The 26992-nt window shown below is 39.7% G+C and overlaps 1 protein-coding gene across 1 annotated transcript in view; it reads left to right on the forward strand.

The window, feature by feature from the left end:
* The window catches only part of SH2D4B (SH2 domain containing 4B), a 62979-nt gene that overhangs the window by 17937 nt on the left and 18050 nt on the right, over positions 1-26992 (forward strand). Inside the window, exons 4-6 of the mRNA XM_054163473.1 lie at positions 4420-4564; positions 14130-14331; positions 15560-15690. Coding sequence (XP_054019448.1) covers positions 4420-4564; positions 14130-14331; positions 15560-15690 — 478 coding nt within the window. The remainder of the gene's footprint in view (positions 1-4419; positions 4565-14129; positions 14332-15559; positions 15691-26992) is intronic.

Consider the following 26992-nt stretch of genomic DNA (forward strand, 5'->3'; position numbering starts at 1 on the left):
TGCTGCCTACTGAATCACCAATGTGATTTGTTGCAGCAGGTTGGTATTTAGTGGCAATTTGCATCTCTGTACTGAATTGTCACCTTCCTATTTATTCCGGAAGAGCGGAGAAGGTTACGGCATGCAGTACAATCTCTCTCAACTGTCAGACAGAAGATGTCTGATGTGCAGGATTAGGTCCACAGGGAGAAGCAGTTTAACTGGTTGCTGTGTTCTTTCAGTGGAGTAAATTTGAAAAGTTTGGTTATTGTTCCTTTTAAATACAAGCATACATTTTTTGCTTATACTTTGTAAAAAGATGATTTTTCTTTCCCATGTCATTCTAACAAGGGCTGTTTCTACTCACACTTTTCAGGGGCTGTACAATATGCACATGCATCCCAGTACCAATTTGAGTAACAGAACGTTTTTCTTCCTTTAAAAAGGAAAATTGTATAAAAACCTTGCACAAATTCAGAATCAAGTGACAGTAATGTTTGTTGTTGTTTCTTCTTTGACTTAAATCTTCCTTATTAAATAACTAAATAAAGGTATTACTTTCTTAGTAGGCATTACTGCTTTTCATTAAGATTTCAAACCATACTTGAGTTTTAGTTTTTGGGGTTTGGTCTGTGTCCTTTGGAAACTTTCATCATTTTAAAACCATAGAATTCCATTATTTGGATGTGAGATGGAGTTAGAAAAGGTCCAAGAGTTGCTGCATTAAAACAACTTGTGACAGAATTCTTGTGTGGGAAACTGCTGAGAGATTGATTTCCCACATCCCATCCCCTAGCCCCATATTAAATTTACCTTGTAGTTTGAGATGTTGAATAAAGAATTCTCTTGATAGCCCAAGATTATGCCTATGTCTGTCCATCTTCCTGAAAAGACAGTCTAGATGTAGTGGATTTTTGAAAATTGTAAAGCTAAGTGAATAAATATTCTCCTAATAAGAATAAAGAATAGCTAATTGAATACTTTTTCCAAGGAAGGAACAGAGGACATTTAGTAGCAACTGAAATATGGGATCTCTAATTCTATGGGATATTTAAAAAAATCCTTTAAAAATAATTATTATTCTGAAGAAGCTGTGAAATCAGTCCTTCCAAAAAGCACTGACTTTTCAAAAATGATGAACTGTCTACTTCAATCTTTTCAGGACTCAGGAGATAATAATTGGAGGAAGATGTTAGAAATAATCAAAAATAGTAGGACTAGACTTGACTGACGAACAATACTAGGCTTGTCTTTGTCAGAAATAATAAGAACAATCTACTGTATTGTTTATCATGTGTGTTATGGAACTATTACTCACTATACAGGTACATCACTATTTATATCAAATAATTCAGGTCTTTTCCTTTCTGCTATTATAAAGATGACAGATTCTCCACTGCTGTAAACTGGTGGAGCTCATCTGTGCTAAATAGAGAAATGTTGATTTATCTTACTTAGAGAAACGTAAAAGTAGTTGAATTCTTTCAAAAGATGGAAATTTATATTTGTTCTGTTTTCCCACTCTGAAGACAATGTAGCCTGTCACTGCTAAATTGATTACTACTTTTCAGTCTTTTTGCCATTCTTCATTAAATGTGCTATTTATATTACTGATAATCAGAAAAGCTAAGCAGTCTTGATTCCTTCTGCTGCTTCTGACCCTCACAGAGCTTTCAGAGGTTGCAAATGTTAATATCGTTTGCTTTGGGAAGCTGTCTTCTGAAAGAACTGGAGTTGTCTTCCTTTAACTCCCCGTACTCTGCTCTTGTGATACCCCACCTGGTGTACTGTCAGGTTCTGGTAGCCTCAGCATAAGAAAGATATTGAACTGCTGGAGCGAGTTCATAGGTGGGCCACAAAGATGATCTGAGGGCTGGAGCACATAGGCTGAGAGAGCTGGAGCTGCTCATCCTGGAGAAAAGGCGGCTCCAGGGAGACCTTATAGCAGCCTTCTAGTACCTGAAAGGGGCCTACAGGAAAGCTGGGAAGGGGCTTACAAGGGCTTGTTGTGGCAGGAAAAGAGGGAAGGGGTCGAAGCTCGAGGAGGATAGATTTAAACTGGATATTAGAAAGAAATTCATTACAGTAAGGGTGGTCAGACTCTATAACAGGTTGCCCTGGGAGGTTGTGGATGTCCCTTCCCTGGAGGTGTTCAAGGCCAGGTTGGATGAGGCCTTGAGCAACCTGGTCTAATTGAAGATCTTCCTGCCCAAGGGGCTTGTAAATACATGATCTTTAAGGTATTTTCCAATCCAAAACATTCTATGAATGTATGGATTGCCTGTTTGACCATTGGAAAAAATGTGTATGAGTCCCTCTTAGGAGAGTTAGCAACATTGTCTTGACATTCGTATTCAGGTTACATTTGGTATTTGTTTCCTGGCATGTATTAGGGTATTACAAATGACCTTTGAATGAGTACTATACATGTATTATAAAATACAAACGATTTACTTTAAGGAAATGTTAATCAATTAATTAATATACGTTTTTACTGAATTAATACAGCTGTTGGACAGTTCTGTTCCTTTCAGCCTAAAAAGAGACTGAATTATAACACTGATACATAGTGTGAACTTTCATATAGGTAGCATCTTCACACATTGAACAGAATGAACCAATGTGTTAAAACAATAGGTATGCAAATTACTATCTGCAGGATTATGAGCAACATCAGAGTTTTGCGTCTCTGAACCCACAGATTTAGAGAATAACAGAAGTCAGATTTGGGCCCTACTTTTGAAATCTTTTCACTCTTCTTTGTAGTACTTATTAAAATAGACCATGGATTGTTTTGGTTATGCTCTGAATACTGCTGTGATAAAGAGTTTATTTTCAAACTTTGAAAATACGCCCTTTCACAAAGTTTACAGTGCACAAATGAGATATAATAAGGAAGCTCAATATGTTTGATTCCCCTCTGAGAGTGGGAGCAAACCCATCTGAACATCATACCATGTCTTAAGAAAAAAATAAAATTGCCAATACTGAGAAGCATTTGCTCAAATATGTCAGCTTAGCTGAATGGCAGAATATGTTGGTGCATTTGAGAAAATTCCTTTACAGTTTAAAGAAATCAGGGTTGGGGTTTTTATTTTTGTTGGTTTCTTTTCTTTCTTATTTTTTCCTGTGCTCAACTATTGTTGGCCCCATTGAAATTAGACATTAAAATCCTAACAAAAGGGAGCAAATTTAGGAAAATGCAAAGATCTTATGAAATCCCACTTCTGAGCTTTAATAAACAAAAGTTCTTTAAAGAAGACAGCTCTTCTTAAAACCTCCTAATGTAAAAAGCAGAGCTTCACCCGATTTCAGTTGCTTCGCCCTAGAAATTTGGTAGGATTCATTTTTCAACAACTCACAGTCTATTGTGGGCTTCCCTTACGTACACTTTATGCTAGGTAACCAGGTGGTAGTAATTGAGGATGATTCTGCTTAGTGACTTATTACTAAATTCTTATCCAGACGTTTGTATAGTGTTGGTTCCATTAGAAAATTAAATAAAAACCTGTTTGTATGCACTGTTAAAGATATCTCAATAATATGAATAATGTTTCATGAAATTCAGGTTTAGGTCTTTTAGGGGCATTCTATTGAATAATGAATAAACTTATTAGAACACTGACAAGGATTCCTATTTGTGCACTAATCAAGCTCCTGTGTTATTGATGATATGTGGAAGGCCAGCTGTAGAAGCATGCGTTAACATATTTCCATGTCCTTTAAGGTCTTCTTGTAAGAGAACTCTTTTGTATGTTACTTTTAGCTACATTTTGCATAGTGACTGGTGTGTTGTGAAGGATCTAGTTTTTCTTCCAGAACATCATGATCATGATACTTGAAAAACATTTTTCTCTGTGTTGCTTATGATGACATGTGGTCGCGGTTCCTAAACTAAGAATATCAGTAAATCCTTTTCTGATTTCTACAGGTTCTGCAGATGATGCATATCTGTTTGAGTGACAGTGATCTCTCCAGTGGGAGTACAACATTGACTTAAAATGAGCATTGCTTATGGATTGTAGGGTATCACGGCTTTGGTGCTGTGTGATAAAACATGTTTTCCATATAGATTTCAGGTCTTAAATACTTATATGTTGCTTATTCCGGTGATACCTGTGCAACTCAAACATACTTTCCTCAAAAATTCCTGAGTGGTAGGAAACTTCTGTTATGCCTGTTGTGGTAAGTTAGAAGTGACAGTGACTTGATGGGGTGCTTGGTGTTAGTTGGGTTAGGTGGTGTTGGATTGGTTGATGGGTTGGACGCGATGATCTTGAAGGTCTCTCCCAACCTGGTTTATTCTATGTATTCTATGTGTTCTATGTATTTGTCCCAAGTAATGTAGCTGCTTTATGAATAGAAGCGACTGAAGCAGTATCCTAGCATTTGCCATGTTCTTGCTCTTCAGTCATCTCAGTTTTACTTTACTTTTACTAGAAAAGAGAAGAGGAGGAAAGACAAAAAGGTGAAGAATTAATAAGGCAGCAAGAAGAAATTCGAGCAAAAGAGTTGTATCTGAGCCTCAAGCAAGCTCAGCAGCATAGTCAACACAGCGATGATGACCAGGAGTGGGAAGAACAGTGTAAGTAAAATTGCCTTCACAGGATGAATCCATTTCTAAAAGCAAATAGAAAGAGACATGTAGAATGGAAAAAGGTGGTGTTGACAGTCTCTTCTGCCCAGAGCAATGCAAAATACTATGTTATTTTGCAGGAAATTATCAACTTGACCTTTCAAACAGCAGGTAATGTGATTTCACATTTCTTTCTCAGTAAGAATTCACATCAATGTCTTCTAGAAATTTTTTTTGTGTGTACAGTGACCGAGATAATTAATTATTATCCAATGTAATTAACAGTTTTGGCTTAGTACTATTCTGGATACAGTTATTTCAGCAGCTTGTTTTCAGCTGTCTCTGAAGAAGTAAAATCTGTCTTCAACTGCATTTTAATTACTTTCCTATGGTGATGGGGTCAAGCTATGACTGAAACATACTTTGTTTCAAAAGATTATGGCAAATAATAATAGCGACCCTGTAATTATTAATATATTAGTACTTTCTTAAAGTCTGTAAGGAACAGAACAATTATATTACTACTTATCTACGGTATGTATACATATATATATATAAAGGCTTACATTATGAGTAAATAAGACTTAATAAGTTATTGTGATTGAAATGGAGTCTATTTTATAGTTGGTTTCAGAAGTAAGAAATTTGTTTACAATAAGAATTGTGACATTTTTGGTGGGAAGAACATATGTTTTTTTTTTTTACATTTATAGTGGTCCAATTACTATGTAGAAAAAGGAAATGTAATGACTGGAAAATTTTAGCTTGTGGGGTTATTGTATTAATTATATGTAACACAAAGGCTAGCCAACTAATCCTAAAAGTGGAACTACAGGGAACTGATAGCATGTTTTGTATGAAATACCTCATGAAGTAGGAAGCAAATACCGCTGTAGTGTTACTTATTTCCTGACAGAAGTCAAAATAAATGTTTCAAAATATGCAGTGAGTTTATGTTATGGTTTCAGTCATAGATTCAGGAGTTTCTGAAGACTAATTACTGAAGTCCTAGTAGCTGGATTTGATGTGATAGTAACTCATTCTGTACAGCTTCAATTAAATCTATATAAGCTACACTGGTGTCATTTTCCAAGCTTATGGTAGTCTATGCTTATTTTTGTCAATAAAACCTCTGTATGTTATACTGCCAATAAAGAGAAGGTAGTTATTTCCTGGAGGATTATCTAAATCTAGGTGTACACGTTTATTTGGAAAGGAAACCTCTAGTTTTCTGTATGTTAGGAGTTTAAGAGCAGAATGAGTTGGGGAAAAAATATCCCTTTCATTTTTCTTTAGAAAATGTGGTATTGCCAATTAGCATCAGCTGGCAAACTAGTGTAGAGGGATAGTATTATGTACTTTAATATCTCTTTGATGATAGATACGGAAATATAATACATTTGCAACCATGTTAAAAAAAACAACTAAATAATGAAATCCAACTTGTCTTTACACTGACATTGGAAATACTGTAAACATTACTAAAATCAGCTATGTTTTCCTATTATTACAATTAAGAGATAGCTGAGGTTTTATAGGTTTGTATCAGGTTTCTCAAGGAGCGCTGGTTGTACAGGGGCAGATACAAGAAATGCAAAAGTGAAGTTATAGCAGGAGGCAGAGAGGAAAGGAATAAGATGTGAAAGGTGCTGACCATGATTTTTGTAATGGCATTCTTATCTGTTAAAACACTTTTAACTGCATCACATGCTGATGAATATAATCTACAACCCGTGTTTTTTCCTTATCTAACCTTTGGAGAATTTGGTATGTTCTGAAGGGTTCTGTGTTTCAATACCTATAGAGTTGTCTGCTTGTGGTCAAAACAGTGACCAAGAGCAGCTCACATAATCACGAACTATCTAGCCTGCTCACCAATAATAGCACCGCCATGGCAAAACAAAAGCTCAGCACCTTCTAGCTGGTGGCATCACAGTTGGGGTTTGCAGCCTACTATAAATTCTACTCTGCCAGAGTTTATGCTGTTATCAGTAATTGATTTAGCATTAAACTAACTGCAGAGTAATGACTAAAGTGTATCACATCCTTGTTTATCCTCTTATACTTATCTCAGTGTCTCCATTTATTCCAGTTGGTTTGAGGGCTTAGAATTGTGCTCCATTAGCAAATGGGTGTGACAACTCAAGATAAGCAGATGCAGTGTTTAGTGCCATATCTGAAACTAGTTCCTGTCTGGTTTAGACTATCCCATAAGACTTTCATTAAGCTTCCTGAGGCATGCTAACATCCTACATTTCCATAATTTTGCAGCAGAAGTGAGAACCTTGAGCAGACAGGCAATAGCAAGTAATTGGGTGTGGGAACATATGAAGTTGCTGTGGAATGAACTAGTACCTCAGGTTCACCAGATTTATTCCCTTTGCTATTGGTTCCAGATTTAATTATTTTTCCTTTCTGTGGTAACTGTGTCCTCAAATTTACTCTGTGTCCATCCAAAAGGAATAGTCAACTTAAGTAAAGCCATCCACTTATCATCTTTTCGAAGCAACAAATAAATGCATGAATACATAAGAGAATTACAAGCAGATGTAATATTAACATCTTCTGTCTCTACACACCTGCAATGGAAACCATATTGCCCATTAGGAACAAGGCCAGGCTCCTTTGTGCTGTACCTCCTTGAAGTCAGCCCTTCATATGCAACAGTGGTGGAGGTCAGTGCTGGAGACGAACAACAGTGCTACAGCAGCTATTGTAGGGAGAAAATGTGGCCAGGATATTGATGACACTAATAATTTATTTAGTAGACGGAATTCAGGCCATGATGAGGATTCATCTCTCTCATCACATTATCTCTCAGCTGTTTACTGACAAGGCAATAAGCAAAGTGTTGCTAATATTAGTGTCTGTTGTTCAGTTCAGTTTGCTTCTGCTGTATTTCTGATTGTGCTGAATAACAGCAAAAGTCCTTAGAACCACAGTGTTAATTGAAATGCATAATTGTAGTGCTTTTTAATATACTAAATGACAAAGGAAGGTAGAAGAACTTGAAGAATCAATACTAAAAGGAAAAAAGTATTTTAAGAGCAATTATATACTCTTATTTCATATCACAAATATGAATATTAGAATAGTGGAAAAGGATGATTCAATGAATCCTCTGTTCAAAGCTCTTATTCTTTGAAACTAAGATGTGAGAACTAAGGCTAAGCTTCAATAGAGAAATTTATATATTCTGATTAGTTTGTTCCTTTCATAGAATCAATAAGGTTGGAAAAGACCTGAGAGATCATCAACTCCAGCCTATTACCTAACACCTCATGACTAACTATACCATGGCTTCAAGTACCATGTCCAATCCCTTTTTGAACACGTCCAGGGAGTGCGACTCCACCACCTCCCTGGGTAGCACATTCCAATGGCAAATTACTCTTTCTGTGAAGAACTTTCTCCTCACCTTAAGCCTAAACTTCCCCTGGTGCCACTTGAGATTGTGTCCTCTTGTTCTGTTGGTGATTGCCTGGGAGAAGAGACCAACCCCCACCTGGCTACAATCTCCTTCAGGTACTTGTAGAGAGCAATAAGGTCTCCCCTGAGCCTCTTCTCCAGGCTAAACAATCCCAGTTCCCTCAGGCTCTCCTCATAGGGCTTGTGCTCAAGGCCTCTCACCAGCCTCGTTCCCTTTCTCTGGACACATTCAAGTCTCAATATCCTTCTTAAATTGAGGGGCCCAGAACTGGACACAGTACTCAAGTTGTGGCCTGACCAGTGCTGAGTACAGGGGCACAATGACTTCCCTGCTTCTGCTGGCCACACTATTTCTGATGCATGCCAGGATGCCATTGGCCTTCTTTGCCACCTGGGCACACTGCTGGCTCATGTTCAGCCTACTATCAACCACTACCCCCAGGTCCCCTTCTGCCTGGCTGCATTCCTGCCACTCCAACCCCAGCTAGTAGCACTGCATGGGGTTGTTGTGCCCAAAGTGCAGCACCTGGCACTTGGACTTGTTGGATGCCATCATGTTGGAATCTGCCTATCTGTCCAGCCTGTCAAGGTCCCTCTGGAGAGCCCTTCTATCCTCTAACAGATCAACACTTGCTCCCAACTTGGTGTCATCTGCAAACTTACTAATAGTGGACTTAATCCCCTCATCCAGATCATCAATAAAGATATTGAATAGGATTGGGCCCAGCACTGATCCCTGGCGGACACCACTAGTGACTGGCCTCCAGCTGGATGTGGCACCATTCACCATCTCTCTCTCTGGGCTTGGCCCTCCAGTCAGGTCCTAACCCAGTGCTGCTGTCCAAGCCATGGGCTGACAGCTTGGCCAGGGGTTTGCTGTGGGGGATGGTGTCAAAGGGTTGCTTAAGTCCAGGTAGACTACATCCACAGCCTTCCCCACATCCACCAGTCACGTCACCTGATCATAGAAGGAGATCAGGTTGGTCAGGCAGGACCTGCCCTTCCTAAATCCATGCTGGCTAGGCCTGATCCCTTGGCCATCCTGCAGGTGCGCTGTGATTGCCCTCAAGATGAATTGCTCCATAGTCTTGCCTGGCACTGAGGTCAGGCTGACAGGCCTGTAGTTTCCAAGTTCTTCCATCTGGCCTTTCTTGTGCATAGGCATCACGCTGGCCAGTTTCTAGTCATCTGGGACCTCTCCAGTGAGCCAGGACTGGTGGTAAATGATGGAGAACAGCTTGGGCAGCTCATCTGCCAGCTCTCAGCACCCTAGGATGGATTCCATCTGGTCCCATGGACTTGTGAGTATCCAAGTGGCTCAGCACGTCCCTAATTACTTCTTTACAGATTTCAGGGGGCCTTTACTGCTCCCTGGCCCCATCTACCAGTTCAGGAGGCCAGTTATCCGGAAGTTCTCCTGCCTTACTGTTGAAAATGGAGGGAAAGAAGGTACTTAGTACCTCAGCCTTTTCCTCATCTTTAGTTACAATATTCCCCGCCAAGTCCAATAAGAAGTGGAGGTTCTTCTTGCCCCTCTTTTTAGCATTAATGCATTTATAAAAATGCTTTTTATTGTCTTTCACAGAATTGGTCATTTTAAGTTCTAACTGGGCTTTTGTCTCTCTAATTTTTCTCCTACAAGATCTAACAACATCCTTAAACGTATCTCGAGTTGCCTCCCTCCCTTTCCAAAGGTGATACAGCTTCTTTTTTGACCTTAATTGCTTCAAGAACTGCTTGCCCATCCAGGCTGGTTGCCTTCCCTGGCAGCTCATCTTTTGGCACATGGGCACAGTCTGTTCCTGTGCCTTCAAGAGTTCCTGTTTGAAGTAGGTCCAACCGTCCTGTACCCCTTTGTTGTTAAGGACTGCTACCCAGGGTACTCGCTTAAATAAGCTGCAGGCTGTTCCATTTTGTATGTTTCTAGAGTATATTCCATAAAGAATATCCTGTATTGTTTCTAAGTGTGGCCTCTTTTTGGGAGAGCAGAAAGGGAATCTGCAAGCATAGTAAGAAAAACTAGCATAAATATTCATCTGCTTGAATATGACAAAAGGCATTCTGTTAGTACACTTATAAAACCCTGCAAACCGCATTAAGAACTGAAGTGCTCAGATACCATATGACCAGCTGTACTCATCTTCAGACAACAATGATTCCAGTCAAAATGTAAGCAGAGTTGATCTATTCTTGTGTCTTTCCCTAAGCACCCACTTCTGGTCTCTGCTGGAAGTAAGATACCAGACTGAGTCATTATGGCTTTTATATCATTGTATATTTATATTCTTTTACAAACTATGTCTAGGAACTTGTTTTTCCCTTTTTTTTGGCCAAATTTTAAAGGAATTTATGTTAATTTGCTACTATTCTTCCAGAGAAATTCAAGTGAGTGAGATTACTGGGAAGCATATTTGATAAAATGCTGAATTTTAAAAGCAAGTCCCCAGTTCAGCTATGCATTCACTGAGTAGTTAATTCTAAGTATGTGCTTTCTGAACTTCAGTAGGTCTCAGATTATGCTGTTGAATAGAGATGAGATTACTCACATGTGTTCAGATAAGAAGATTGCTGAACTGGACCCATATTGCAGAGCATTTGTGGGAAGTTATTTTCCAGTTAGGAAAGGGAAAAGCACTGTGTGCTCAGCAGATGTGAAGACTGAACTTTATCTATTAAGTAGTTATTTTGAATTGCTTGTAAACAAGCTTCCAAGAATTATTAACAGGGGTAAAGCTGAAACAAAATATTCTTTAAATGAGGATGCATATTCATAGAATAACAAGTGGGGTTTTCCCCTGCTTTTACATAGCTCTGACTACAACTCACAGCTCCTCAAAAAACCCCACAAAATAGATTATACAGAATGGAGAGTTCCTGGTATTTCACAATTTAAGTGATCAAGTTCAGCTGCAGCACAATGTGAATTACTCTGCATCTATATCAAAACATTTTATATTAGATCTTTGCCAGCTATGCTAATAGATTGTGTTAAATTAAGTTGCATTCCTGTCCCACAGTAAACTGGGCAGTTATCCCACAGTAAGCAAAACCAGTTATTGATGCCAGTGACTGACGCACAGTCCCTTAACCAGTCACAGAGTTTTAAAAGACATTTGGAATAACACAGAAACACAGATACACAGCAGGAGCTGTACTAGACAACTCCTAAATATACAAGAAAGAGGGTTTTGGAAATAACTAAGAGAAAAGGTATAGGGAAATAATCTCCAATAATGAGAAAAAAAGATGGATTAAGAAACCCTATGTATCCCTATGACCAGATACTTCAATGGGGAAGTTTCAGTAAAAGTTCTTTATAATGTGAAATAGATGCTTATTTATGTGTGTGTGTGCATATATATGTATTATATATATATATGTATCATGTATATGCATGCATTTATATATGACATGCAGCCTTCCCTTTTCTGACATATATACAGATACTCATGAACATGTGTTGTGATCTAGTGGAAAGTGTCCCTGCCCATGGCAGGGGGGCTTGGAACTAGATGATGCTTGAGGTCCCTTCCAACCTTGACAATTCTGTGACTCTATGCATATGTAAACACATACATGCATAGGCGAGACTGCAGGTCATACCTCCTTTTTTTCTGAATGTTGATAGTTAACAGCTGCAAACTATGCTACCTCTCCCCATTGTTTTGTGACAAGAAATACCAAAATTGATAATTTATTAAAACATAGTGCAGATCACTAGCTTCTGATAGTATAGATTTGTTAGCTAGCAAAAATACAGTAGGAATGTTTGTGGCTGAGGAAAGTGGGGCATGAAGATACTTTACCTTTTTTGTTACCAGGCAGCCTGTACATCAATAGAAAAGAATCCCCAAAAGCTCCAAGCAGTCTGCCCTTATTCTGTATATTGTGACGGTCGCAAACAATGACTGGTTTCTAAATGTCTTACCTAGCTGCACTGTACTCATCTTCCTTACTGTCTGAGTGGCTTTACAAAAGACAAATCACAGAACTCTTATAATTAAGATACATGAGCCACTGAAGTATCTAGATGATGTTGTCTACCCTTAAAAAAAATTATCTCCAAGATACTGAAACCTGTTTGGTTTTCTGTGCTGTACATTTGTTACTGTGTTAGCTAAAACTACAGGGTATGTTGTTCAGTGAAACTGAAATCCTGCCAGTGGTATACATATGAAATATTTGTGACTCAGTTATTATGCTACCTTGAGCTTTTAGTCCTATATATTTTTCTACCCATGATAATATTGATAATTGAGTACGGTGTCCAGTTCTGGGCCCCTCAATTTAAGAAGGACATAGAGATTCTTGAGTGTGTCCAGAGAAGGGCAATGAGGCTGGTTGGAGGCCTCGAGCACAAGCCCTACGAGGAGAGGCTAAGGGAGCAGGGATTGTTTAGCCTGGAGAAGTGGAGGCTCAGGGGAGACCTTATGGTTGTCTACAACTATCTGAAGGGAGGTTGAATCCAGGAGGGGGTTGGTCTCTTCTCCCAGGCAACCACCAACAGAACAAGAGGACACAGTCTCAAGTGGCACCAGGGGAAGTTTAGGCTTGAGGTGAGGAGAAAGTTTTTCACAGAGACAGTTGTTAGCCATTGGAATGTGCTGCCCAGGGAGGTGGTGGAGTTGCACTCCCTGGAGGTGTTCAAGAGGGGACTGGACGTGGCACTTGGTGCCATGGTCTAGTAGGCATGAGGTCTTGGGTGAGAGGTTGGACTTGATGATCTTTGAGGTCTTTTCCAACCTTGTTGATTCTATGATTCTAATATCATGTAACTCCAACCTTAAAGGTCATTTATCTTTTCCTCATTTGTCCAGACAGTTTTATGTAAGTTAATTTTGCTTTGAGCATTTTTATTTTTTGATTCCACTAAACCTTTTCACAACTTGGAGAAATGCATTTATACTTCTGTTTGCTTTAAGTCAGGAGTGTAAAGCAGAGGCATGCAAACAGCCTAACAAAATGCAGCTGTCTGGTATCACATTGTGTATTCCTAGTCACAGGTACAATCCAAGTAAAGGAAGAAATAGTGTGTGCACTGTATGAATTAGGATGATCTAAGCCAGGATAGCCATGGCAGATTGATAATTGCTGCTGGAGGCAATAACTGCTGCTTTAATATTTGCTGGATGCTAAAGGGTTTCTTTTTTTTTTTTTGCACTGGAATAATTTGCTTGTCTGAAGTTATTTGTTTAAAAAAAAAAGTCATCAAAATGGGGCTTGAGGCATGAGAAAGGAGCTGATAGATGACAAATATTTGTAGTACTATTCTTTTTTTGCATTTCACTGATACTGTTTTGAAGATAGGGTTGCTGGTACATTAGTTTTAAAATGAAGAAGTTGTAGTGAAAGCTGCCTGACCTGCAATGGTGAGCGAAACAGCCTCGCTGCAGTTCACAGCAGTATGAGACTCCCTGGTCAGTGCCATTGATCGGTGTATATTAAATTTTCTAATACAGATTCTGATCTTTTCCATGCAATTTCAGTGACTGAAGTGTGAGACAACCCCATCCATAGCATCAGCATACTCTTTCCAATGGCTATTAATTTCTCTCCTGTTGCTGAAGCCATTTTCAGGATGGAGACAGCTATGACTCTAATTACTGTAACAAAGATAACATATGCCTTCCAGAAGGAAAGCAACTTGAAGAGCAGAAAGTGCAACCTACATGTTAATTCTTATAATTGTAAATTTTGTGAGTAGCTCCTGCAGTTCTAGTTATGTGCATATTTGCAAAGAACTCTGTTAAACACGAACTCAGCTTTAACCAGTAGTGAACGTTGTCTCTTGAAACTTAAAACTTCGCGCTTTGCCAGTTAAAAAGACATCCCAAAGAAGATTTCTCTAGTTATAGCCAAAGTATGAGTCAGATGTAATCTCATGTAGAGGCTCAGTTATTGCTAACAGTGATGAAATCATGGATAGCTCAAGACTAACCTTCTTCTACTGGTAGGCCTATATTTGAGGCATTAGGGAAGGCATCCAGTTAGCCATCTTTTTGATAGTGCATTGTAGTTTAAATGTTCATAAAATTGGGTCACATAAAGAATAAAGGCAGTAAGTTGTTCTTTAACAAAAGAGGTAAATGGCTGTTGGCATTTCTAAAGTCTCTCCTCCCCACCCCTTCCAATTAATTTCATGCAGTGCGCCGATCCAAAGCTGCAGATGAGGAAAGGAGCCACAAGGCACGCAGGGCCCGGGATGAATACCGTCGACAATCCTTGCGTGCCATCCAGAAGGGAAGAGTGGCTGGCCTGAGCAATTTGTTCCAGGGGACAAGCCTCAATAACGATCAGGAGATAAAACTAAACAACAGTAGTCCTTTGACTTTCTCTGCAGCATCCAGGTTGGTTTGTACAGGAATGACTGAAACAGTTTTTCGTTGAACTGCTGCCTCTTCAATCCCCACCATTTCAAGAAACACTTTCTCACTTGCTGGAAATTCTCAGAATCTTGCTCTTCCAATGTGACCAGAAAAAGAGTATTTAAAGAAAATTTCCTTTATTTTTAATACAGTTTTCTCATAGTTCACACAGAGAGATGAGTCTTTCAATAGTCACTATTTAATTAGTATGCAAGACTGTGATATAGAGAAGTCAAATGGACAAATTCATAGGCATGTCTTAAGCCTTAAGCCAAAAACTGCCTGCTGCTTACTAGCTCTTGGAAATATTTTACAGGCAACTGCCATACTTCTAATTCTTAGGGGGTTTGAAGCTTTTTTTTTGCCCACCCTTTTCCCCCCCCACCCCCTCCTTGTTTTTTCTCCCCCAGGCAAAGCCAAATGGTTTTAGTGTTTATTAATCTTTCATCTGCCTATTTAGGGAGTGCCATGAATTGCAGAAGACAAGAATCCAAACTGGCAGATGGGTGCTACAAAGCTGACTAGTCACTCTACTCTTTTCCTGCTTATGTCTTATATTAATTTGGCTTCATATGGTGATGAAGACATGTAATCATTGGCAGGATTCTAGCATTAAATGCTTAAAAGAAATTATTAAAATCCCAGCAATCATTATCCAGGCTCAGAAAGGAAAGAGTCCCATTACATTCTTTTTCTTTACGACTCAGTGCAGCACCAGTGCTGGCCACTCTCCATCATGCTCAATGTTTTGGATACACAACCTATTATAGCCCGTTCTGATTTAGAATTTCTTGTCAGTGAGAAGGAGTATACTGTAGGCAAAAAAAATAAATAAATCATCTTTACTTATCAGTATGTGCATTGGAATAAGAATGAGGTGGAAAAGGAAAGCTGGCTGAAATGTGCATTGCATCTTTTTTGGTAAATTGGTTTCCAGTTTAAGTTTTGTACTTAAGAAAATGTTGGCAGTTCAACTGCAAGTGTAAAATCAAAATATTCAATTTTCAGTAAAAAACTCTAAATTGCTGTAACAAAATTGAAAAAGGTTAAAATTGTTCATTGAGCTATACTGAACAGCAGTTATCCTGATCTTTTTGTACTTGCATGTTTTGTAACTGTACTGAAAAGAGCTTATGATTTATATTCTCCCTTGCTTTCATACACTGCTAATTCTCTGTATGATTCCATAATTACTTGCTTTTCAATGCAGTAGTAACATCTGGGAACGTCCTTCGAGACCCTTTTCCCGAGATGTCATCATCCGTTGGTTCAAAGAAGAGCAAATCCCTCGACGTGCTGGGTTTGAGAGGAACACCAACAGGATCGCACAGTGGTTTCATGGTAATACACTGATTCTTTACCTCTTATATAACAGAGCTGCAAGCATAAACTCAGGAAATAAAACTTGCCACCTTTCATCACAAAACGGAGCATCTACTAGCAGAGTGAAACCTAGCTCTTGTTAAAACAAGATTTTTGCATCGTTTCTACTATTATCATTTGATTTTTCTGATTAAGTAATTTAATTTATGACTAATATTACCAAAGATTTTTTTCAGGAATATTTTGGCCAATATATACTTGTTATAAAACAGCAAGCCAAGCAGGATGAATGAAATAAAAGGTAGGATGAAGAGGGGTCCAAAATAAACTGGCACATACCATAGTGATGTCGCATGTGGATGACTAATGCTCAAGTTTTCACTTTGCTTGTTTTGCAACAAAGGCTTGTACTTGTATCCGTTTAATCCCTGTTGTACCTTTTAAACCAGGGTAACATTTTTATCATTTTCACTTTCTTTTGTAAACAAAAATTATTGAAAGATCTTGGGTTCTTTCTTTCTTTTCTTTTTTTTTTTTTTCCAGAGAGACTTGGAAGTGTATGATTTTGGGTACTTTTTGTGAAATGGGAAGAACAATGCTTGTTCAGGTCCATAATTTACTGTCATATCTGATGGGGTTCCTAAAATCTCTGAAGCTTTTGCTCTGTATAACATTTGCAGTGGAACGGAATCTTTGCTACCAAATTCTCAGGTCATAGGTATTAGCAATGATCTTTATTTTCTTTATACTTGAACATGAGAAAAAGAATCTGGGTTAATAGCTGCATAATTGAGGGACTGGAAAGACTTCAAAGTTAAATCTCAATATTTTCTTCCTTGCTGCTTTGGGTGATTCTGGTATTTCTTTGTTCAAAGCACTAAAATGATCCTGATCATATTTTCATGATTCTTTAAGCATACAATGAAAATGTGTGTGTGTTCTAAACTGAACCAGGCAGTGAAGATTTCTGAACAAATTTAGTGTCTCTCATATTTCAGGTTTCTTTTTATGTATTACAAGATATCAGCAACCCATTTCTTGCATTGTCTTACATAGTCAAAGACACTGAAGTCAGTCACGAATAGCTTGTAAATTCTACATACTTTCCTTTCTTATGAACAATGATGCAGACAGGGTTTTTTGTTTTCTTAAAAAAGACATTTGGTGTGGTGTCTTTCTGACAGACAAACTGATTAAAATTTCATCTGTGAATATATTTCAACCATGATCTTTCTGTGTGGTCCAGTGGTAAACGTTTTCCCTGCTTGTGTGTGTAGTTATGAACATAATTCACACCTTAAGAAGGCATCTGATTTTGAGCTATACCTGTGCAGTCTTTTTACTGACTTCAGTGGCTTTTGGGTTAGTCTGTTAATCCTGCAAGAACAGAGCAATTCATGATTTTTCTTCAGTTTCTCAGATTGTGCTGTTGATATTGTAATAACTTGTGACTATCTGGTGAATTCTACAAATATGAGCAAAGTACCTCATTTGTCCTCCTCTCACTCTGTTTTGGCTTCTGCGGCTCTAGTCAGATTCATCATAACCCTTAGTGAACAGTTATAGAATCATAGAATTGTTAGGGTTGGAAGGGACCTCAAGGATCATCTAGTTCCAACCCCACCCTGCCAGCACTTCAGCTGGGCTGGCCATGCTACCCTCTTAGGTGAATCCCCCTTGATTCCCTTGGGGTGTCCTCAGTGCTTTGTCCTTGACTTGCCTCAGGGCAACAAGTTGAGAGCTCTCTCTAGCACTCCATCCTTCTGCCTCTGGTGAACTTCCCCAATATTTGTCACAGGCAAGCATGAGATTAACAACCCCTTCTCCCTTTGAATCTAGTTTAAAGCCCTACCAATGAGCCCTGCCAAATTCTGCTCTAGAGTCCTTTTCCCGCTTTGGGACAGGTGCATCCCATTGGTTGCTTGTAGCTCTGGTGCCCTGTAAACAGAGCTGGGTGCCCTGTAAACGGGGCTGTGATCATAAAATCCAAACCCTTGTTGATGACACCGGTCCTGGAGCCATGAATTGACCTGTTGGCTCTTCCTAAATGTTCCCTTGTCCATTGCCAGTGTCCGAGGGATGGAGAAGAACACAACTTGAGCGCCTGATCCCTTTAGCAGTTGCCCCAAGGTTCTGAAGTCTCTTTTAATCGAATGTGAGCCTCTCACTGCTGCATCATCACTGCCTACCTGAAAAACCAGAAGTGTGTAATAGTCTGAAGGACTCACAAGGGTGGGAAGTTTACCTACAACATCCTTTACCTGGGAGACAGCAGACCTCTCTATGAAGTGGGTCCAGTCTGCATATTGGACCCTCTGCTTCTCTCAGCAGGGCGTCACCTACAGTGACCCTTTGATTTTTCTTTTCAGGGTCAGTTTTTATGGCTGGCCTGAGGTGGGTTGGCCTTGGTGGTACTTCTGCCCTTTGTGGCACTTTTGGCCTTCATGAGCCCTCATTCTTGCTCACAACCAGTTCCTCCTGAAGATCCTCATACCTGTTCTGCAAGGGCACTGTGGGTGGTGTGCTTCTTAAAGGAGCATGTTTGCTCCATTTGTATCTTTTGTCGGGTTCCCATTGACCCTGCACATGTGAGTTACTGCAGGAAAGCTGGGGGGCTTGCTGATGAGAGGATGTCAAATCCTGTGCTCCACTAAGAGTCAACTCCTGTTCTGTATTTGTAAAGATCAGTTTGTGAAAGTCATCAATTTACCTTTCACTCTCTCTGATGCTTCGTAACCTACTAATGTCTTCCCTGAGCTCCATCACTTCATCCTGGAGCTGTGTCAGCCACACCGCACACATCCATAGCCAATGTTGCCCCCTGTTGCCTGTGAAAGGCTGTGGCATTCCTCACAACCTGTGGCCTGGATGCCAGTCTCCGGTTTGGTCGGTGCAGAGAGCACAGTCTTCCTCCTCCAAGTAGCCACCATTATACCTTCAGTGAGACTGAAACACCTTGTGTCCTGCCCACACACGCTGCTTGTGCCAACTACTGAGCAAACCCAAATTCAAAAGGAGCCCCTGGGATACATCACACCCCACTCGCTGAGATCCAACTGAGCTAATCCAGAAGGAGCCCCTGAGGCACACCCGGTCTCCATTTCCTCTCCCTGTGCCTGTTTTAGCCTTCCGGTACCCGTGGCCAGGCGCTGCCCGCTGTCTGACCACGCCCCCTGCCTCTCGCGCCCCGCTCCGGGTTCCCGGGAGCGAGGAGGCTGCTGCCTCGCAGCGCGCAGGTTGAGAGCCTCTGTCACTGTCGCCGGGTTTAAATCTCCCGAGGCTTCTCCGGGAACGCCCCCAGCCGCATCGGCCTCTCAGACAACCTCCCGAGACGACAACTCCTGTCGGGTCGCCTCTCCCCATTGCTCTCTAGATCTCCCTGTCTCCGGGAGCCCTCTTTTCTCTTCCAAAGTTCTCAGCACAGCAGGGAGCTAGCCGGTGCTGATGCCTCGCAGCTCACAGCCTCAGGTCACCTGCCTTCTTAGCCTTCCAGGGTGGTGGAAGCTAAACAGCAGGTTGTTTTGTGGCGTCATGTAGTGTCTGCGTTACAAATTTTGAGGGGAAAAAAATGCATCCAAACAGAAACTGTAGAGCAAATTATTAGAAAATGCTGACGTGCTTTAATTTTGTCCCCCCCACCCCCCGAAGCTGCCCCCCTCCAATTTTGAAGACAGATGGAGGTGAGGAAGGGAAAGAAACAAACAAAACCCCAAACTTTTAATCAGTCCAAGAAAGTTTTTTCTAATCTTTATTTACTTTTAAATGAAAATAAAGAGTGTGGCTTCTATCATATAGTGCTATCTAGGGTCTTCTGTGTTGTTGTTTTGCATTATATTCAGGGAACCAGGACATACGTGTTTTTGTGTATGAATAAGAATGCAGTAGAGTGTATCTGACTTTTATAAGAAATTGGTAATGCAAAGCCATTTCTTCCAAGCTATGGCTAACTGCCTGAGCCAGTGGGGCAATAATACAACCATCACTTGTACAGCCGAATGTTTCTGTGAAAAGAACTGCTGGCTACAATTTAACATTGTCTGGTACTATATTGACAGGTTCTTAAAACCTCAAGCATCTCTCAAAACAGATATAATCAAGCCCTTCATGTTTTTTGAACAAATTTTGTATGTTTTTGTTTTTATATCCCAGTTTTGGACCATAAAATGGGAGGATAGCACTCTGCCTCACATTAAAGGCATTTTGAATTCAGTGCCCTAAAGGATCTATTATCGCAGTACTGAAAAAGTAGGTACTAATTTGTTACAGAATTATATAGTTTTGCTGAGGTCAACAGACCTTTCTTTACCTGCTTTGACTGTCAGGTTATTGAGCGTTTTAGCTGAAGTTCAGCATTAGCTCATTCAGTGTCTCCATATTGCATTGCGAACACGTGATATTTTCCATTGTACACAGTTTGGCTAAAATATCGATGTGACTCTGCCCTCATGTATTTGGCTTATTTCCCACGCTGAGTCATCAAACTTATCTGGACTGTGTTTTTAAATGCGTGTTGTCTAGAGCATTCTCATAGTATGTGAAAGAGGGTAACTATGACATACTTGTGTACCTGAAGTTTTTCTTGTAATATTCATTTGAGGAATCACTGCAAAGAGTAGTAAAATCTTTTTAAATCTGAGCATTTCCTTCCTTATTCACAAAAAGTTACTTAAATGAATATCAGCTTCAACCTCATCCATCTCTATGTCTCTTGAAATTATCATCATTTGAACTCCACTAGCATGATCTTAGCATTTGGAAAGGGCTTTACTGTTTTCCTGACTAAAAATTTTAAGATGTTGAAAATACTAACTATAGTGTTAAGCTGAATTTCAGATGTAAATTCTCTTTATTTTACTATGAGTAATGGGTCCTTGCCAAAAATGAGACCATATACTCCTTCAGTACAGGATAATTTGTGAAGAAAACAATATTTAAAATTTCTATTTTTAAGGTTTATTTATAAATTAAACCTTTCAGAAACCATAAAATAATGTGATGTTTACTTCCTTTGTATTGGGAAGCAATAAATCATTTTTCAAGAGTCTTATATTCACTTAATGGCCACAGTCCAATGAAGCTGAATTCTCAACTGCTAAAATACAGGAGAACTGGAGCAAGTGATTATGGTGTCACTGAGACTGTCTTGGGATATAAGGTAATTGGTGTCTATATCTTTTGTACAAAACTCAGCTGTTTCTTTTGTATTATATACTTTTAGCCTTAGGTTTGAGTGAAAAGAGTTATGCCTTCATTTTTTTGACTGTGAAAACTAATAAATTCCTCTAAATTTAGCTAAAGGTAAAATATGATTCTTTTGATAACCAGGAAGTTAGTAATCTGACTGGGCAGATGAATCTAACTTACAAGGGCATCCTAATTGCTCTATCAAGACTTGTAAACCTTTCTTGTAAATCTGAATTCAGAACATGCTGAGAGGGGAGACACGCACTGCTGCCATCCCTGTTGTCTCTACTCTGCGGTTAAACAGAGCATATTCGTTTTCAAGGCTGCTTACTCCTGTGCTTTTCATCACTGCTGAATTCAGACATAGAGAGGAATGATAGCCATGCATAACCATCACAGTGGTTATGCAGGATGAATGAGAGCCCTCTGTTGTATTTTATGAGGGAGCTGCTGAACAGTGAATGAGACAAGTCTTGCTGGTAAATCTGTGTCTAGCACTTGGAGGACTGACGACAGACTCAGTCCGGTTTTGCACCATGGTCTTTAAATAGTAATAATACTGTAATTTTACTTTACTTTGAAATAATTATGCAGTAGGAATGTAATATACATGAACTAGTTTGTCCTTGCAGTTGTATATTTATTCTCTGTATAGATGGATTTACACATAGTTTTTCAGAACCATGATCATCTGTTTACTCCCTGTAAGATGAAACATTATATTGTATATTTTCAGAACATATTCCTATCAAACATCTGCTGGACATTTGGAGAGTATTTTGCAAAAATAGTACAGTATTTGGAGTTAAGCATTTTGATCTTATGCTAGATCCTGGTAGTTGGTTATGGGTGTCTTGAGTCAAAGCAGACCCATAACATATGACAGAACCCAGATACCTAGCATTATGGACTCATAGAATATTTTGTGTTGGAAGCAGCCTTTGAAGGTCACCTAGTTCTACACCTCTGCAGTGAGCAGGGACATCTTTAACTAGATCAGGTTGCTCAGAGCCCTGTTGAACCTTACACTTGAATGCTTCCAGGGTCAGGGGTCCTACCACCTCTCTGGGCAACCTGTATCCAGTGTTTCACCACCCTCATTATATTTTTTTTCCTTATATCTAGTTTAAATTTACTGTCTCTTAGTTTAAAACCATTACCCCCTTGTCATATCACAACAGGCTTTGCTAAAAAGATTGTCCCCACCTTTTCTCTAGGCTCCCTTTTAAAGTACCAACAGGCAGTAGTAAGGTCCCTCCCAACAGCCCTCTCTTCTACAGGCTGAACATCACTAATGCTTTCAGCCTTTCTTCATAGGAGAGGTGTTCCAGCCCTCTGGTCATCTTCATGGCCCTTTTCTGAACCCACTCCAACAGGTCCATGTCTTTCCGGTGCTGAGGGCTCTAGAGCTGGGCACAGCACTGCAGATGGGGATCTCATGAGAGTGGAGCAGAGGGAGAGAATCATCTCCTAGTGGATGGAAGGATGACCATGTGCTCTTGTGGCCAAGAAGGCCAATGCCATTCTGGGGTGTATTAGAAGGGGTGTGGTCAGTAGATTGTGAGAGGTTCTCCTCCCTCTCTACTCTGCCCTGGTGAGGACACATCTGGAATATTATGTCCAGTTCTTGACCTCTCACTTCAGGAAGGACAGGGAATTGCTTGAAAGAGTCCATCACCACAAAAATTATTAAGGGAGTGTGGGGCATCTTCCTTATGAGGAGAGATTGAGGGTCTCTTTAACTTGGAGAAGAGGAGGCTAAAGGATGACCTTATTCATATTTATAAATATGTAAAGTGTGAGTGCCAAGAGGATGGAGCCAGGCTCTTCTTGCTGATGCCCAATGACAGGACAGGGGGCAATGGGTGGAAGTTAAGGCATAGGAAGTTCCATGGAAACATGAGGAAATATTTTTTCACTATGAGGGTGACATAACAGTGGCTGCCCAGGGAGGTTGTGGAGTGTCCTTCTCTGGAGATATTCAGAACTTGCTTGAATGCATTCCTGTGTCATCTACACTAGGTGACCCTGCTCTGGCAAGGGGGTTGGACTAGATGATCTTTTGAGGTCCCTTCCAGCCCCTAACATTCTGTGATTCTGTGATTAAACAGAACTGGTCACAGTGCAGACCCCTGGGGGACACCACTTGCCACCGATCTCCCTCATGACATTGAGCCATTGACTACTACCTTCTGGGTGTGACCATCCAACTAATTCCTTTTCCACTGAACAGTCTACTCATCAAATACACATCCCTCCAATTTAGAGAGAAGGATGTTGTGGAAATCAACATTAAACATATTAGACATTAGACTGACATACTAGAGCTGCCTTCATCAGCTCTAATATAGATCTCTGCTTCCTTAAAAAATGAGAAGTGTTTTGCTGTTTTCTGAGAAATGAGATGATTGTTCATGTAGTAAGTCATTCCAGTTAGGTCATAATCATTGGTTTAGTTTGTCAGTTTGAGGGCTTTGGAATTGTTTTTCTAGTGCTGTTACAGTTCCAAAGTGTCTATGCAGGCAGATTATTAGCAAACAAAATAAATGTTTTAGAGTCATGACTCCCCCTGGAAGTGAGGAAGGTATTAAAGTGAGGTAATGTGAGCTGCAACATGCTGCAAGGAGAAAGGAAGCACAAAAGAACAGCAGGGAAATTGTAGAATGAGGCAATTGAATAATTAATGTAAATAGGCTAATTGCTAATGTTAAATGAGCTTTCTTGATTCTTTTACAGTATGTTCTCCTCTGTGACTGCTTTTTTAATGGGAAGCAATGTTCCAAAGATTAGGTGTGTTCTAATGATAGAAGGCAGCAAATTTTCTGAACAGGTATTGTAGACACTAGAAGTGAGAGATGATAAAGAGCATGTGACCACAAAGGGAACACAAGTTTGCTGAAGTGTCAACAGTTTCATATGTACAAATAGGTCAGGTGCAGTGGCCATACAGTGCACTGACAGCCAAAGATTTTGTTTGTTTGTTTATAAAGAAAAACCCTTTTGAGTTCAACTTCATACCAGGCAATTCGACGCATTTGTGAAGAATATGCACCAGCTTTTTCATTGTGTCTATTTCAATCTCTTAATAAAAAAATAATAATTTGCTGTTGAAAATCAAGTTACTTTACATTCTGAGTTCTTGCCCCTTTCATTTGAAACACTTCAAGGCTTTCTTCTCTATATGCTACTGTTAGAGTGTGATATAGTGAGCAATTATGATTTCATCATGGTAGCTTAATGTATTTACCTTGTAGTTTTACATGAGTTATGTTTTCTGTCTCCTTATTGACCTGGACTCTGTGAGTACATTTCTCTATTACTGCAGCTTCTTCAGTCAGTTTCTTTATCACATTACATAAAACAAAAAGGAGAGGTGTTTCTGAACAGAAAGGCCTACTGTTAGTGTTTGGAAATCACAAATCCTCTAGAAAAAAGAACAAGTGATAGAAAAGCATGAGTTATTTTGAAGAAATCATATATAGAATTAAAACTGATCAATTTTCAAGGAAATAAGGGACAGGAAGTTCAAGTGAAAAGTCCTGACATCTGTGAAAGTTATTTACACTAAGACTGGAAGAAATTATGATGACTGTTTATGGTGACCCAAGCAAATGCAGAAGGCCTTGTTCATCTCTCCAGCAGCCTGAATCTGAGCTATGGTACACTTTTACAGTCTGTTCCTTACAGGCTGGGTCATGCTTTCTGCTGTCAGTGTCAGCTGTATGTGTGTTAATTGGTTAGTTTATCCATGCACAAGGTGCACTTAGGGTCAGTAGCTGCCAGCGCAAGACATTCCGCTTGTACTGTGTATCTTTAAATGATGTATCTGGATGTTTTCTCATAATCCCCTCTAGCATACCACAGGTGTTCAGTGTAGATCCTTGTTAGTCTTGGATGAATTGCTGATACCCTTCTTATTGTTAGTCTATCTCTAACTGTTTATCAGCCATGCCTCTAGCTCTTGTTCCTTTGACTGCACACTTAAAACAACAGGCTTTGTATTTTAGAGGCTTCCATGTATTTTTTTCATCTTATGCTAAGCTGAATTGTATTTATTTTCTTATCTGCAGTATTTTCTGTTTATAGCACAGCAAATACTTGCAGACCCAAGGTCAGAAAATCTTGCTGTTTTCCCAGCAGGTGGTCGTCTTACTGGTCCTCTGTCTAGCTATGCAAAGTATAGAAACCACAGTCCTACTGATCCAGCCTTGAGGCAAAAGATTACAAGTTACTCGTTTGACAACTCCTTTGAAACTACACTTACTTTCCTGCTAAGCAAACACAACCTTTTCAAACAGGGTACCAACCAGTATGGTATGTAGTCATGAAGAGGGCAAAAGCACTCAACTGCCCAAAATTACGTTGCTTAACTCCAGTTCATCCAGTTAGGAGTAAATTGTGATACTTTTACTGCTTTTAGCCACAGAAGATAAACAGTAGGATATGATAGGAAAACAAAGGGAAGAGATTTCTGTGACTCTGTAGCCAACTAACCTGTATATACAGTTTTACCATGTAATGCTGGTATGGAGGCAGAATGAGGTAGGCTTTGTATCACAGAATCACAGAATGGTTTGGGGTTGGAACATTATCTAGTTCCAGCTCCCCATCCATGGCCAGGGACACTTTCCACTAGACCAGACTGATTAAAGCCCCATCCAGTCTGGCTTTGAACACTGCCAGGGAGGGGCATCCACAATCTCTCTGGACAACTTGTTTCAGGGAAGAATTTATTCCTAACATTTAATCTAAATCTACCCTCTCTCAGTAAGGATTTCAATCTTTACCCCTCATCCTACCTGCATTCCATGAGAAAGAGTTCCTCCCCATCTTTAAGTACTACAAAGCCATTTGAAGTTCTCCCCAGAGCCTTCTCTTCTCCAGCATCAAAAGTATTAACTGTCTGTCTGTCCAGTGGAAGGTGCTCCAGCCCTTTGATCATTTTTGTGGTCTTTTTCTGGACCCATTTTAACAGATTCCTGTCTATCTTATGCTGGAGGCTCCAGAACTGAATGCAATACTCTAGGTGGGATCTCACAAGAGCAGAGTTAGAGGGGGTGAATTAGAAATTAACTGAAGAACTATCTTTGGTTTGGTGCACTCCATTGAAGCCATTTCTGCTTACAAAATAGTGGCTTCTAATTCTGAGTTTGAGCCTAGGTGCTGTATCACTTACCTCAGTCCCTGTGCTGAAGGGAAATGATGTTATTTAGTGACTAGTTTTTTGTGTCTTAACTGAGCACTGGATCAGATCCCAGAGAAATGTCCAGAACTGGATCACTGTAAGAGCCACACATGATTGTTATACTGCTACTCTGGTGCTTTTAGGCTATGCCTTTAAAATTTAGTTACAGCTTTTGAGCAGAAAAGTAGAAAAATATAAATAAATCACTATTGGGTGTAAAAAGGAAAACAAAAGATTATTCTGAACAAATTCATTGGATAAATATCTAGAATAAGATGGGCTGTACCATAACAATTCTTTCTCTTCTGATCTCTGCTGGTTTTGCTTTGCTGAGGAGAGATTAACATGCTTGTCAGCTAGCCTTGGCCTAGCTGTTAAGTCTACCCCACTGCTTTTCTCTCCGCTCCTTTTCTCTCTTGGGACAGGGTGGTTTGGGGGGGCAGTGGAACAGCTTCCCTGGTCTCTGACCAGGGGGGGTTTCATGTTGTTTGCTGATTGTAAATATCTGTATAAAATTGTAAATACTGTACATATTCATTGCATTCCATTGTAGAGTGTAGATTTTGCTTGTAAATACAGCTTCATTTGCTTCCAACTGAGCTGGTCTGGCAAAGTTAATGCTGGGGGGAGGAACTTCAACCCACCACAGCTACTCATTAGATGTGAAGTTTTTACTATCCAAACATTATTCTTATTTGACTTTCAACAGTGCTTCAGTGTCTGGTTCACATTATTGAGTAATTTAAAGTAACTTTTTCCCCTGAGGGACAATACACTAAATCAATATGCAAGAATGTTTTGAGCAGCTAGAGAGCACTGTAATTAACAAAGTTTGCTTCAAGTTCCCAAATCTAGCCAAGTGTGTGAGAAGAAAAATTCATTATCAACATAATCACTAGATGTTATTCTTTTTCAGCTGGATAAAGAAGTATTCTTTCTTAGGTACTTATA

Source organism: Dryobates pubescens, chromosome 8, assembly GCF_014839835.1.
Source record: "Dryobates pubescens isolate bDryPub1 chromosome 8, bDryPub1.pri, whole genome shotgun sequence".
NCBI classification, from domain to species: Eukaryota; Metazoa; Chordata; class Aves; order Piciformes; family Picidae; genus Dryobates; species Dryobates pubescens.